This window comes from Rhipicephalus microplus, chromosome 3 (genome assembly GCF_043290135.1).
Source record: "Rhipicephalus microplus isolate Deutch F79 chromosome 3, USDA_Rmic, whole genome shotgun sequence".
NCBI lineage: Eukaryota > Metazoa > Arthropoda > Arachnida > Ixodida > Ixodidae > Rhipicephalus > Rhipicephalus microplus.
This window is the reverse complement of record NC_134702.1, coordinates 279825516-279840056: the sequence shown is the minus strand read 5'-3', so window position 1 is coordinate 279840056 and position 14541 is coordinate 279825516. Positions and strand designations below refer to the sequence as shown.

The 14541-nt window shown below is 43.3% G+C and overlaps 1 protein-coding gene and 1 pseudogene across 3 annotated transcripts in view; both read left to right on the top strand.

Moving 5' to 3' along the window:
- slgA (proline dehydrogenase slgA) overlaps positions 1–14541 on the top strand; it is a 351644-nt gene that overhangs the window by 171886 nt on the left and 165217 nt on the right. For all 3 annotated transcript variants that reach the window (XM_037419347.2, XM_075891047.1, XM_037419352.2), the window contains exon 2: positions 7534–7742. In XM_037419347.2, the coding sequence (XP_037275244.1) occupies positions 7534–7742 (209 nt within the window). The remainder of the gene's footprint in view (positions 1–7533; positions 7743–14541) is intronic.
- On the top strand, positions 3736–5500 carry LOC142802684 (uncharacterized; annotated as a pseudogene).

The following is a 14541-nucleotide window of genomic DNA, read 5'->3' as shown; positions in this document are numbered from 1 at the left end:
GTTTAGAAACCCTCTGGAACTCACTCATGAGCTACCGTCTGGTAATTCGATTAGGTTGTTGGACCTAACACTCTGTTTCTGAAGCAATCATTTGTGTTTACTGTTCTCAGTAAGCTCCTCTTACCTTTCCACTCAGCTCATTCGAAACTGGTGAAAAGGGGTATTATCAATGTTTGTCTTCTCACCTCTCTTAAGAGGTCATGCCCACACTCTATGCAACACAGTTTCAACGCACTGGTCGACGGCCTCTTGAGCGCTGTTTATTTGAACGCCCTGATTTCTGCTGTTGCGGAAAAGCTTTTAAAGCAAATAAAAAAATTAAGGAGGGTGATCTCAGCCTCAAAATGCGTCGGTTCTTAAGAACTGTCTTGCAGTCCTTTATCTGCACCACGTTTCGCATAGGCTGAAGAAAATCGGGAAACGAGCTGGTATTACTGTTTTATTTTCCGCCCCGGAAAAGCTATCAAGGCGTTGTAGGTTAGTGAATCAACCAGCTGCAAATAGAGTAAAATGCTCTGTGAAATACAGATTGCGCTTCGTGCCTTGTGTGATTAGTGTTGTATATCTTATTTCGCTATCCTGCGGTATGATATACATTGGGCAAACCGGAACGTGCTTGAATGACCGTTTAAGAGAGCATAATAATAATGTGTACAATGCGATTCAAGGACACTTCAGAATCTACTGCCAAGACTGCAGCTGCGTGCCTCTCTTTGAGCGTTGGGAGGTAATAGGCAAGCACCACTCAAAGGCCACGCGTGAGAGAATCGAAGCCTATCACATGAGCAAGTTTGACGGTGCATGTGTAAGTTCCACATCAGTTGCGCTATTGCAGAAAGAGATTGCGTATCTCAATAATTTTTAAGGTATGCATTTGTTCAATCAACAAGAGACAAGAGTTCTGCTGATATTGTTTCACAGTGGTTGTATACTGCACCCTTCTGAGCATGTCCATTTTCTTCTTATTTCGCCTATATATGTACACCACTCCGTTATTAAATCATTGTTGAAAGTTAGCGCTTTTTTCTATTCTTTTATTTTTGCTTCCGTAGTTACACTGTAACTACTTTTAAGTTGTGCTGTTCGTATATTTAGTTATGTGAAGCGCGCTTATACCACTGCCAAAAGTGCATGTGCACAGCGCAGTTTGACTGCACCCTTGTGCTGAGGCGTTGTGAGGGCAGTGTGAAAGCAAAATTTTCAAGGCTTTTTGTATAAGAAGAGGGAGTAATTGGTGTGTGAGTGTTTCGTTGCCAGCTGTCAGCAACAAAAAAAAAATGCTGCTTGCAAGACGTGGCAGCCCTGCGCCGCGGTGGTTTAGTGGCTAAGGTACTCGGCTGCTGACCCGCCGGTCGCGGGTTCAAGTCCCGGCTGCGGCAGCTGCATTTCCCATGGAGGTGGAAATGTCGTAGGCCCGTGTGCTCAGATTTGGGTGCACGTTAAAGAACCCCAGGTGGTCAAAATTTCTGGAGCCCTCCACTACGGCGTCTCTCATAATCATATGATGGTTTTGGGACGTTAATCCTCACAAATCAATCAATCAAGCAAGACGTGGCACAAGTTTAGAATGGAGAAGAACCAAATAGAGACAGATAGTACGCCAACCAGTAAGCCTAGCATGGCAAGGAGCAAAACTCATCAAGCGCAGGTAATCCTGAGCCTGATTCGAAGGAAAACATGCCAGGCCTGCGTGGAAAGCACCCCACAGTCACAGTGGAAGCAGGGTGCGTACAGGTCTTTGAAATCCTTGAAAACCCTTGAATTTGGAAAATGCGTTTTCGAGGCACTTGAATTTCTTGGGCAAAGTACTCTCATATCGACCTCGCGACCTCATGAACGTGGTAGATCGGCATCAACATGAGAAGCTCTCTATTTCAGACACAGCCATTCGGCGTGAGCACTCTTGGTCCCGATTTCCAGAACTACTGAGTGAAAACAAATTTACCGCATCAAAGAGCAAACGAAGTGAGAGACGCAATCTTCGGTGCTAGCTCCATGCTAGTGTTCATGCTGCTTTCCTTGCTCTTTCTTCTCACCAATGTTTTCACCTCTTGCTATCTGTCTGTCTTGTGTAAGTGTGCAAATGGTGCAGCTAAATTAGGGTAAAATGGAGCAACTTTACTATTCATGGTTAGGACCATTATCGATGTAGCCAGCAGTTAAATGCATATTTGCTGTCGGTGCTCTGCCGTTGTGGAAGAAAAAAACAAATGCTAACTTTTACTGCCAGGCAGAAAAATACTACGGTATCTTTAAGATGCCATTTAACGCTTAATAGTTGGCTTCTGAGGTATATATATATATTTTTTTGCGCAAGCATTAACAACTCATATATAGCATGTTCTCATTTAGCTTTTGGCAACATTGACACAATTCCACTTTGTGTTCTGTTGAAGCTACACCATCGAGTTTCTCTCAATCATACTTGGAGAGAAATTTGGCGCTAGTGAGCTGATCGATGCAAGGGATTGACGGGATATATCACCTTCAAACTTGACTCGGATTTGTATACCTCGAAGATGCGTGTGGCTTCACGTTAAAATGAATGATTTCTTACTAAAAAAGCACGTAATAAGCTATTTATTTTTATCACTGCACAGAAACATGTTGTATTTAATACAAGAACCTTCTACGCTGATGCACAATTTTACGAAGCGGTAAAAGTAAACAACGGCCGCTTAACTTGGCAGGCAGATGACAAAGCGAGCGTTCTTTCTGCCATGTTTATGTCGTCTGTTTCTTTCTTTCGGCATTTGGTTGTGCCGTCAAGGTGAGTGGACTTTTATTTTAGAATATAATACACGTGAATGAGATCCGCTTATAAACGTTTTGTTTTAGAGAAGCTTTATTTACGCAGTTGTATTCGCTTTTGAGCCGAAGCCTCGCATAACACCTGCCAACACAAGCCTCGCAGACACATATACCGTCATTCCCAGCGCTCCAACATTGCCCCTTAAAAAATACGCATAGCGATAGCGCCACGCTTTTCTCTAGGTATTTGTGAGAACCTCTATGGGCTACACTACGCTGTATTAAGGCATAGCTTCTTTTATTTGGTGCCTGGCCTTACACTGCAATTGTTGTGCACGTGCGTTTGTTGTAATGGGTGCCTGTGTTCAACGGGTGTCTTAATGTTAACTTCCGTCTTTTCATGTCAGTGGAATAAATTCAAGAACACTGGCATAATGCTGGGGAAGTGTACATTTCAAGCTGCGTAGCTTAGCAATGACAGCCACAACAAGTAGATTGCGCCGTGCACCATCGATCCTCACCGAGCCTCATGTAAGCCTTGCGGGTAGTCGTTTAACATCGCGGCAATGGGCGAGTCGGCACTTAAAAGCCACATGCAGAGTCCTAAGCGCAGTAACCCAATGAAGGCTGCATCAGGTAGCACTGTGCTTAACTACCTTGCCCCGGCGACGAAACAATGGTACGTTAGTGCAAGCCAAGCACCCACCTGCGCGGTTTCATCACAAGCGATGGATTTTGATGCCGCGTGTAATTCCTATGACATGGTCACAGATGCTGAAATCTTGTGGACTCTGAAAGTGGTCACTAGCCACTATTCATACTGGTCTTCAGCACAAGCAGCATACCTTTTCAGGCGCACAATTCCTGTCAGATCATGAAAGCTTTTTCCTGCGAAGAGAAGTAATGCTCCTACATTGCGTGCCACGGGCGTGGACCTTTTTTTTAATCAGCCATGCAGCGTGAGGTTGAAAACTCTGATTGCTATGCGTGCTTCTTGATGATTCTGCCGAGTTTTTTCAGCAGAAACAAATTGATGTTTATGTGAGATGCTGGCATTCCTCACGTACGATCGAAACAAAATATCTCGCATCAGTCTTCACGGGACATGTGACAGGTGACAATATTCAGGAAAAGTTGTGAAAGGTTCTTGAACCTTTACCACTTAAAAAGGTGGTTCAAAATTCGGTGGATGGACCTAATGCAAACTTGAAGTTATTTAGGTTCCTGCAAGCAGACTTGCATGAGAACTACCAAGTGCAGTGTGTTGATATTGACACATGTGGCCTGCACACAGTCCACAATACCTATAGGGTGGGTATCGTGGCCAGTACATGGAGACTTGATGGCCTACTATCTAGTCTGAGCACGCTCTTTGAAAACTCCTCAGCACGAAGAGAAGATTTTACAGCCACAACTAGGCAGAGCACATTTCCGCTGAAGTTTCTAATGCATCGCTATGTGGAAAATGTCAAATTGATTGAAAGGGCTCTTTTTCTTTGGAGCAATATGAGAAAATACATAGAAGCAGCTAAGAACAAGGAAATCACCCTACTGAGGTGCGCATCCTTTGAGAACTTGTGTCAATTCTTCCACGACCCTTTTGTTCTAGCAAAGCTGAACTTTGCCCTAATTGTTGCCATGGCTGTCAGATCCTTCTTGGTTGAATATCAAGTTGACAGGCCTATGGTTTTCTTTTTTGGTGAAGGACCTGGAGACGGTTGTAAGAAAGCTGCTCATGAAGTTTATAAAATGTGGAATTCTGTCAGCAGCAGGAATCAGTTGCCTTATGAGACTTGATATTGAAGATGTGAGCAAGCATGTTTCACTGGAAAAAGTGGACATAGGCTACACATGCGAGCAGATCATCGAAAACTGCAAAGCTAGTGCTAAAAATGTATTGCAGTGCAAAATGGAATGTAAGAAGGTTTTGATAGCTGTTGCAAAAAAAATTCCCTACAAGAGCCCTTTGAAGTCAATACTAGTCAGAGGCCTGACATGCTTAGACCCACGGCTTATGTGCAGCAAGCCAGATGAATGTCTCTCGGGCTTAAGGAAAGTGCTTAGTGCTCTCGCCGCAGCTTGAAGATTTGACAAAAAGCAACGAGACTCTGTTTTGGCTGAATACACGGAGTTGTTGCAACAGGAAAAAAAATATGCTTGGACTCTCCAAAAAAGGTTCAAATCGGCTGGATGAGTTCTTTAATGAGTTTATTGGCCTAAATTGTTCATATGGTGAGCTTTGGAATGTTGTCAAACTGCTAATTCTCAGCCATGGACAAGCAACAGTCGTGCATGGGTTTAGTGTAAACTGTCAGGTTGCAATAGAGAACCTCGCTGACTTGTCCTATGTGTCACAACCCATCATACGTGATGCTGTAGAGAAAGCTGATGGTATCCTGAATGCTCTCATCACAAAGAAACTACGAATATCAGTGTCAGCAGCAAGTAATCACTACAATGCACTCATAGAGGCTCAAAAGCAAGAGAAACTTCGTGACAGTACACATCTAAAAAAGCGTCTGATCAATGTATAAATCGAGGACATGAAGAAAAGAAAAACAAGAACTGGAATCTGTCATTGCTGATTTAACTGTTTCTGTGGTTCACTATTCAGAAAAAGCTGAAAAATCAAATGACGTCACGTTTATAGTGAAGTCCAACAGCTTGCGGAGGACGTTAAAAAACTGAAGCGGAAGAGCTGGTAAACATCACACAGCTAATACAAGAGAGGTCCCAGCAGCTGTTGTGAACTTGCTGTTTGTTTGTTGCTTATTTGCTGATTGTTATTTGTTGTGAACATTTGTATTTTGTTAGGAGTATGAAAGTGTTCAGAACTGAAGATTTGTAAGATATTTGAAAATGCAGTATTGAGCTGAGTCCTAACAGAAGTTGTGAACATTTGTAGTGAACTTTTCTTTCTCGTTAATACGGACTTGGGAAGTGCAATCAAACAATGCAGAGTATTTAGGAAATGCTCAAGGAATATTACCCAGGTAATACCATAACTGTCGTCAGCTCTTCTAAACTTCTTGGGTGTTGTGAACTTTTCAGCGTTATGAACTTCAGAGGCGATGAACACTGGACATTTGAAAAAAAATATACTCTGATTGTAGCACAAATTTATTCGTGATAGTATGCTGTGAGTGGACTAATACTATGTTGAATCATCTTGAGATGTCTGAGCAGCTGGTATTTGTGTTCATTTTGTGATGTATTTTAATATATCAAGCTTGAGAAGCAATCAAGATTAGATATGTTTTACATTTGCTATATACAATCATTTAATGGCAGTGTAGCAAGAGTGTGCTGAATGTCTTGGAGACGTTTGATGAATCTACCAAGATTACACAGTATGAGCCGTAGCAGCCAATAGGAGTGTACGTTGTGTGTTAACTTTTCTGTGTACAGCCACGGCCATGTCTCTTTCGAGCACGCGAGAAGCCGGTTCTTGCTCTGCGGACTGAAACCTCGAGGCAGTTTCGGGCTCTGATGTGGTCAGTCTGACATTTAGGCCGCACATGCTTCTGATATAGCACTTCAGAGCCCGAAACTGCCTTGAGGTTTCGCCCCGCAGAGTGAAAACCAGCTTCTAACGCGCTCTACAAAGACGTGGCTACGGTGTACTTTTGTAAACTTGTGAAGTCATATAATTGTGATACAGGGAGTATACACTCAGCCTTAATCGGCAAGGTGGCAATACCATTACCGTACTGCTAGCGCTCTTCACGAATGATCTCAAGTGCATATCTCTTCTGCATTTAGTTATTTTTATAAACAAAGTGAAGTAACATGATGCTCAATGTTTAGAATATGCTTGGTGAACTTCACCAAGCTTATACTAGAGAAATTTCAGCTGCTTTTCTAATTGTTCATTGTGTGTTATGATCTTGAGAAGTTATCGAGACTTTTTTCTTTTAATTGTGGTATTTATTTCTTTGAGTGCAATAAAACTAGTCTTTTTCGGTAATTTTAAAGTGATATAATTCCAACTTTACATGCTGCTTCGAGTCCTTGAAAAACCTGTGGCAGGTCCTGGAAAGTCCTTGAATATCCTTAAATTTTTACTTTGAAAAGCTGTACGAACCCTGTGGAAGGTGGCAGAGTGGCATTCCTAGAGCCCTTCTAAGGCTCTACCTGGGCAACTGTATTACAAGTATGTTTGCAAGGTACCCACTAGGCCATAAATTGGTTTGGTGGCTGACGGCAATAAAGAAATATAGCTTAGCCCTTAGTAATAAGAGGGATGCAATTAATGACCCACTAATTTTACAATTCCTGCTGTGTGATTCCTTGTTACAGAATTCGCATTGTGGATGCCAGATTATTTTGCCGTTCTACCACACTGAATTGCACATGTTAACATGGTTCCTTCCTGACATATTGTTCGTGTAAGGTGTTTTTGCAAGGAAGTTTCGAGTTCACCAAGGTAGACAGCTGGGCACGTTGGTATTCCTTGTTTTAGAACGATAAAAGCACACTGAACATGAGGACACAAAGAAGGCACACCAGAGATTTCCTGAGCTTAAACAGCTCTGTTGTTAATTTTTAAAGGAATGTTTACTTCTTCAGTAAGTGAAAAATGACCATTATAAGTCCATGGTTGAAATACTTTATCTTAGCAAAGATAAGCAGACATGCCGCATCATGCCTTAGTTCTTGCTGCTATGCCCTGCGACTTCATGACGCTTTATGTGTTTGCTGTCCACTAAATGTGTCGCACACAATGTGAGCAACTTAAAGCAATACAGTATATTGAGGCCTTGCTGTTTCTTGTGTTTGCAGCTTCTCCGGCTGGGCCAGCGGGTGCTAGGTCGCCGGTTGTTCCGTGCATTGATGCGCAACACCTTCTATGGCCATTTTGTGGGCGGCCAGTCGGCGTCGGCCATCCAGCCCCTGCTGCAGCGCCTGCGATCGTTCGGTGTCAAAGCAATACTCGATTACAGTGCCGAGGAGGACCTCTCCGAACAGGAAGCCAAAGAGGCAGAGATGGCGTACGTTGTTTGACTCTGGCATATTAATGGGGCTACTATCCTACAAGTAGCTCATAGGCAAATGCATCAACCAAATATGCAGTGCCAAGCGACATCTTTTTACTGTTCATCACTGGTACGAGGTTTGTGTCGAGTCCGGCTGGGTGTTTTCACATAGTATAATTCTTATGCTAAATCATAGTAACAAATTCTGATTTTGATTAACCCATCAAAGTTCACATATTTATCAAACTACAGTAGACAACAGGAGCTGCAAATTTTTATAGAGTAACAGTTATTTCTCAGAAGCCATAATACTGTACTTTAGAAATTACGCACAGCTCTTGCCTTAGCTGTGGGCAAGCTAGCTCGGTACAAAAAATTGCAAGGTCGCTACACCCTTGCAAAACTAATACCAAAGTTCATTTGGCATATAATACTTGCCAAAGGCTTCCTGTAAAGCATAACGCCAGACTTTTCGCAGCACTATTTCTTTTTTTTTTATGAGGGATAGTACACCTCGAACATCTTTCAATCTTCTTTGTATGAATAGAGGTTAATAGCTGACAGAATGGATGCTAGTGACCACTTCTTTCAGGTACAAGTAATACCTTGCTATTATGCAAGTGAGTGGCAGCAATCAGCTCATAGTGAGTCTGTTAACCTCTCGTTGGTTAGCAGATCCTCTATGTGTATACTCTGTTCCAGAAGCTCCGTGCAGCACTGTGGAAGCTATAGGCCTTCTCAATCAATCAGGAGGACGAGCACATCTAAGTGTATCCTTCCGCACCCTGTCGTCTGCTAGCGGCGCATGCTGCAGCAAAAGCAGCAAGAGCGTTTCGGGACTCTGTGCAACTGCGCAGTGAGATGAGCTGTAAATGTGAAAGCGGTTAAATATTCTCCTTGGCACCCTAAAAGAGTGCGTATTCGAGGTACTTGCATGTAGACATCTGAGGGATAGGGTTCAGTGGCTCATATTTCGATGGAAAACGCCGCACTTGCCAAATTGAATATGAAAGCACCACGCTTCATCAGATTTCGTATACGCATGCCTATGGGCATGCAAGGTGCCGCTCGCATTCAGTAGGAAATGATGGCTCTATTCCCGGTGCTTTACTTGTCTCTCTCTGTGCGGAGTAACAGTATGCAATCCATACTTTTGCACACACCGCGTCCTAATACGCTGCGGATTTTTCGCTAGGCGTGCAGGATTCGCTCCGAGGAACTCAAGCTGAACAGTTTTGCGTCGATATCGGCTCGTCGCCTGCGAACTCTTGGGGCTGTGAGTCGTCTCGATTGACTGTGCCTCGTAGCCCTCGCCAATCGGCATGTCGTCCGTCATCTCTGGTGCTGTGTAGCGTTGGTAGTCATCAATGACATCATCAATGATCTGTTCAATCTTCAATAAGTCATCCTGCACTTTTATTACGTGGTTCACATAATTTTTTCATTTTTGAGCAGTGACTTGCTCTATGTCTTTCCATACAAGAGCATCGAGGCCTTCCATCTTGAAGTGTGTATTGGCTTTTGCAACATAACCTTTAACATCACTCCATAGGAGCTCGATCGGGTTGAGCTCACAGTGGTATTGCGGCAAGTGTATGACAGTGTGACGAGCATCAGCAGCATTGCAGTCAATGCGATACCTATTACCCTCTGTAGTTACAGTTTGAACAAGCTTTATCAGTTGTGCCTTCGCCATGTCACTGCTCTGGGTCACAACCTTCAGAGAAAGCCAGACCAGGATGTCTTTTTTCAAGGTACTCATACGTGGTACCTTGTCAAGCTTCACAGAATGATAAGGTGCATTATCAAGCTTAATGGCACTTTGTGGCGGCAAATTCGGCAGTAGCTTTTCTTTACATCACTTTTCATAGTAAGCGCCATCTATTTCATCATGATAGTCACCTGTTCTCTTTACGGCTCGAAATACTTCACCGGTAGCTGTGATAAAGCTGTCCTCATTGCCACAGCGAGTAATAATGAGGCCACCTCCCTTACCACTGGGTTTTGGCAGGCCTGTCATCAAGTTGGCTTACTTGGTGTGCTCAGTGGACTTGATGGTCTCGTTGACCCACCCACAGCTCAAAATGTGTGCCCTGCGTTCACCCAGGTTTCATCAGTGTAGAAGATGGGTCGTCTCTGGCGTCAAACTTCCTCATTTGGTGCAAGTACTTGCGTCACCACTGGATCGTGTAAGTGGCCTCGATCAGGAGCGAATTTCAGTAACATTTTTTAAAGTGGAAGCCTACTTTGAGCAGCATCCTGTGAATAGTTGTTGCGGACGCGGACAGCAGCGTGTCATCTTCTTTGAACTACGCGGCGAGATTGCGCACCGGCGGAATTTCTAACAGTTTACAGAAATCGTGCATGAGTGTGCATCACGCCAAGGTCGAAAACGTCCAGCAGCTGCTCTTGATCGTGTCCCCTGCCACCGCGAGACAGCGTCTTGGGTGAAAGTACCTCACCATGCTTATCGTGCTTGCGCTACCTACTTGTGCAGCCCACGCTCGCTGACGTTGGTGTACGCAGCCGTTCTCTTAATGAAAGAGCTCATGCTTGCATTCCTGTCGCCCTTCTTATGCATTGTCCCGAACACATTTAGAGCCAACCGCTTCGCTCCCTTGCCGTAAAAGCTGATCCGGGAACAATATCACACAGGTGAACCAGGCGCCGCCATTTTGACAGGAGTGACTAAATCTGCCACCGCGGACTAATCACAACCCAAGACTAGGTCCTCCACGGTGCTGTGTACGCTCGGGCTGTGCGGACTACTCATAAATGTTTAGACAATGTCGTATCATTCCTTCGTACTTTATAAGTAAAAGCATAACACATACGAGCCACAACAGCGTTATTTCTTTCGTCATTTTCATGTTATAACACGTAAAAGCATGAACGTTTTTTTCAGTATCATGGAGCCACAAAATTGTTTTATATGAAAAATGCAACAAAATCGTCATGCAAATCACAGCTACAACACACAGAGAAGCCCGCAAGTAAAAATTCTTTGATGAGACCGTTCGCAAAAGGCTCGAGTACAAACAATGGGCTACGTATAAGGGGCACTACATCTCACTTCGCAACAACCTGCGTTCGAGGGTCGTGTAGCCTTGGCTTTGCTGCACGGAACTTCTGGAACAGAGTATAGAGTTGATCATCTCTGAATTAGGGGCCTTCACTATTTTTTTCGATGGATGAAAATTTTGTAGTTGTATGCTTTTTGATTGTGCAGAGGAATCCCCCTTATGCCGTTGCCATAGCTGCAGATGAGGTTTGGTGCTTGCACCATGTTTGTTTTTTAGCAGATCATTATCTTTTCTCTCTGCATAGTGGCTTTTTATGTGAAAATTTCAAGTTAGAGTAATGATAAAAATATTGGATTTGTCGTACAGTTACTCACGTTCCTTTAAAAAAGGGAGACACGGGGAGAACACGTTTACCACACCGTCAGTTCTTATAAATCAGCGCAAACCAGTGCCCTTCTTGGTTACAGGAAACTTTCTAAAAATGATGAAATCTTTTCTAGCAGGATCAATGTATTGAGTCCAAGGAGTGAGCATGATCTTCAAAGCAGCCCATCTCAGAGCGTATATCTTTTTTATGGGAAACCTTTGTTTAGTATATAAAACAAGCTTCCATGCCAAAGGTGCCTTTCCTGTGCTGGCATGTGTCACAAAACTCCACTTGAGTTGATACAAAGATCTCTGGTTTTCATTTTTCGCACAATTTCAACACATCTTTAATTAAGAATTCTTGCTTGTGATGCGCACTAGTATGGTACGCTGACATGTGGGTTATTGCTGATGTTACATGATTGTTTTGGATTGCCATTGCCACTTGTACTGAAAAACTACAAAGAAAAAATTGGCCCCATATCTGCATGTTATACTTCAAATGTTGTCGAAAGACGATAGTCTTGCATCTGGAGAGAGTGAACAAAACATTTATTTGATGTTATGCGCAAGAAAATCGGTGAATGGTATTCTGGAGGCGCTGCGTCAGAGTGCCTCGAGCGAGCAGCGGAGGCGAACGAGCACATCAAGTCACTTCACAAGTGAGGCATGCGTTATCTGGCAGTTATCTTGGAAAACGAAGCACGCGCGGCCTGTGCGCCTGTCTTGGAGGTGATAAGGTGCAGAATGCAAGGCGATGGGTAGGTGCCACCACCTTGCATTTTTAGCAAAGCGTTGGAAACACTCGCCTTTTCGTGCAAGCGTTGCATCGTCAAGGCAGGGTGATAAGCGCTACGGTCCATAGAAGTACTTATGTATGCCTTTTCTAGTAAAAAGGCACACATACAAGCTATTCACGTGTTGTTATAGTGCCTCAGATATGTGCAATAATTGCTTCTAATTGACAAGTGCACAAGTATGAACGCTGAATCTTGAACAATATTAGTTTACGCTGCTGATGGGGTTGATGGTTGGGGTTATCGTTAGGTGCCGTTGTGACTTTAGGGTATTGTTAAGGGTGGACAAACAGACAAATGGACAGACAGATCAAAATTTTTTTGTTGGTGATTCCCAAAAAAGAATATCGTCTTTAAAAGATCGGTTTCTCTCTGGAATGATATTACAGATAATTTTTGTTACAGTGAAAAATGTTTTCTTTTTCATTTTTGGTTTTTGTTTCATTCCGATACGCTGATAGCAAATGATAGCTATTTTATCTTTGCCCTTTACTAAACGATCCAAATTTTTGTGATCTAAACAGAAGCAGCATTCTGCCAGTTTTTTGATCGGTCTCGTTTATCACTGGCCGAAGGCATCCATTCGTATACACTGTCGTTGTCCCTCTCCTCCTCATCAATATGTGTGTTGGGGTCAGGAGTGCTAATGACAACACAAATGGGCTGCCATACACTGATATCTGTTGCAGTATCAGGCAACTATCATAATGGCATTCTTCTGAACAAAATACCCGGTTAAATATCTGAGCCAACAAAACGCACCTACAAAGGCCCAGTGTGTTATAAAAAGTACATCAATATTTCATTATTCTTCAGAGCAAAACTTCAGTGTCGCTTATGCACAATGTGCAACTTGTGCATAAGCAACAAGGTGCGCATAGCTACAGCAGGCAGATGGATGAATGGAAAGTCCTTTATTTATAGGGTGCCACCTATACTTCATATCATAAGTTCCTTTCAGCACTGTCAAAGCTACAAGGCCTCTTAGCCAATAAGAAGGCCAATTAGCCTCTGCACATGTATTCACCCGCATCGGGTCGTCTGCTTGGCATCTCCCCGGCACCTGCTCGCATGCGTAGAGAACAGGAGGTGCTTCCGTGCAGCCGCAGGACGATGAAGAATAAAATCGAGGAGTGTCACCCGGTGATAGTAGAGTGTAGACAAAAGAAAAAAAAAAAAAGATGTACACATGGTTTCTGTTTTGTTTGTTATTTACTTCTTAAACGACACTTCAGTAGGTCACATGAGAAATTTCGCTTAATATACTGGAAGTTGTCGCATTCCCAATGAAAAGCTTCGTACCACTAGAATGTTTTCACTGGTTCATTACGAGCCGCGAAAACATTATGCGAGAAGGTGAGCTTCAACCCTTTGTCACTCGCCCGATGTAGACTTCACAAGTCAAATTCCTTTCCTGCCCTCCTCGGTATCAAAGCAACTTGGAGCCAGAAGACCACAGGACACCAGCGCATCGACAGGTCATGCGCACACAAGGTTACATTTGCATGACATGCCCATGCCAGGTCGTGCACGCAAACGGTGTGGCGTCGTTTCGATGTTCTCTGTATTGTACTGCCTGTTTCTGTGGGATGGATGTCTCTATGCGCGCACGTTTGGACAGGCTGGTACGGATCATGTGTCCTTACCACGATAGACAGTGTCGCCCCAATGGAATTGCTCTAAGGGACGATGCACCAAAAACACGCTAAGTGTTGTGAATGCTAGCACCAACACCATGTGAGATTAACGAGAACACCAATATAGACGAAATGGAGGCAGCTCAGTCTCGCATCTCGCTCAATATGAAGTTAAAAAAACATGCATAGATTCAATTTGTATGTTTTGATACTTCTGGCCACCATCACTTCTATTCTGGCAACAAATTGCACAAATTACACATGTCCCCTTAAATAAATCTCGCAATGTCATGTACTACTTTGACGTACGCAGGATCATTCATTGTTGTATACCTCACCTCCACCTTTTTGGGGCGTGTAACCATGAGATAAATGTTAAGCGGAGTTCAGTCTCATTTCACCTCTTTTCGGGGTGCGTAGCATTGCAAATTTTGGCAGATGGCATCGTGAGCGCTCAGTGCCTGCATCCCTTTTGCCTGCTCGAAATGATGAAACCTGGTGAAAGGCACTTTAAGGTGTTCACGTGCAGAAGAGAAATTTACCCTGTGAGGTTAAATTAAATAACCCTGTTAAATTTACCCTGTGCGGCCTATTAGCGCTCTGGTTATTTGATGCTGTGTTGCATTTCTCAGCTATGCCAAAAAAAAAAAATAGACCCAAAATCCTGTTTATTCAATATATGTTGGAAACTTAGCTCACCTTGCTGGGCTAGAGAAAGAGACACCGTATTCTGCATACACAACAGGAAAAAACAATGCATCGCTATGTTAAATCATTGGCGTCTTTGTATAATTTAAACTAAAACGTTTCTGTTTGCTTTCCTGAAGTAGACACAGATTCCACATGTACCTCTTTGAAAACTAGAATTTTGTTGAAGTTTTTTGTGTTTATATTTACTATTCTGGGGGCCTCAAACAGTGTTCTGCTCGCCCATTTTTGGTGCCTAAAACAGGGTTTTTTAGTGCCTCTAAATCCGGCCTTTAGTTATGAG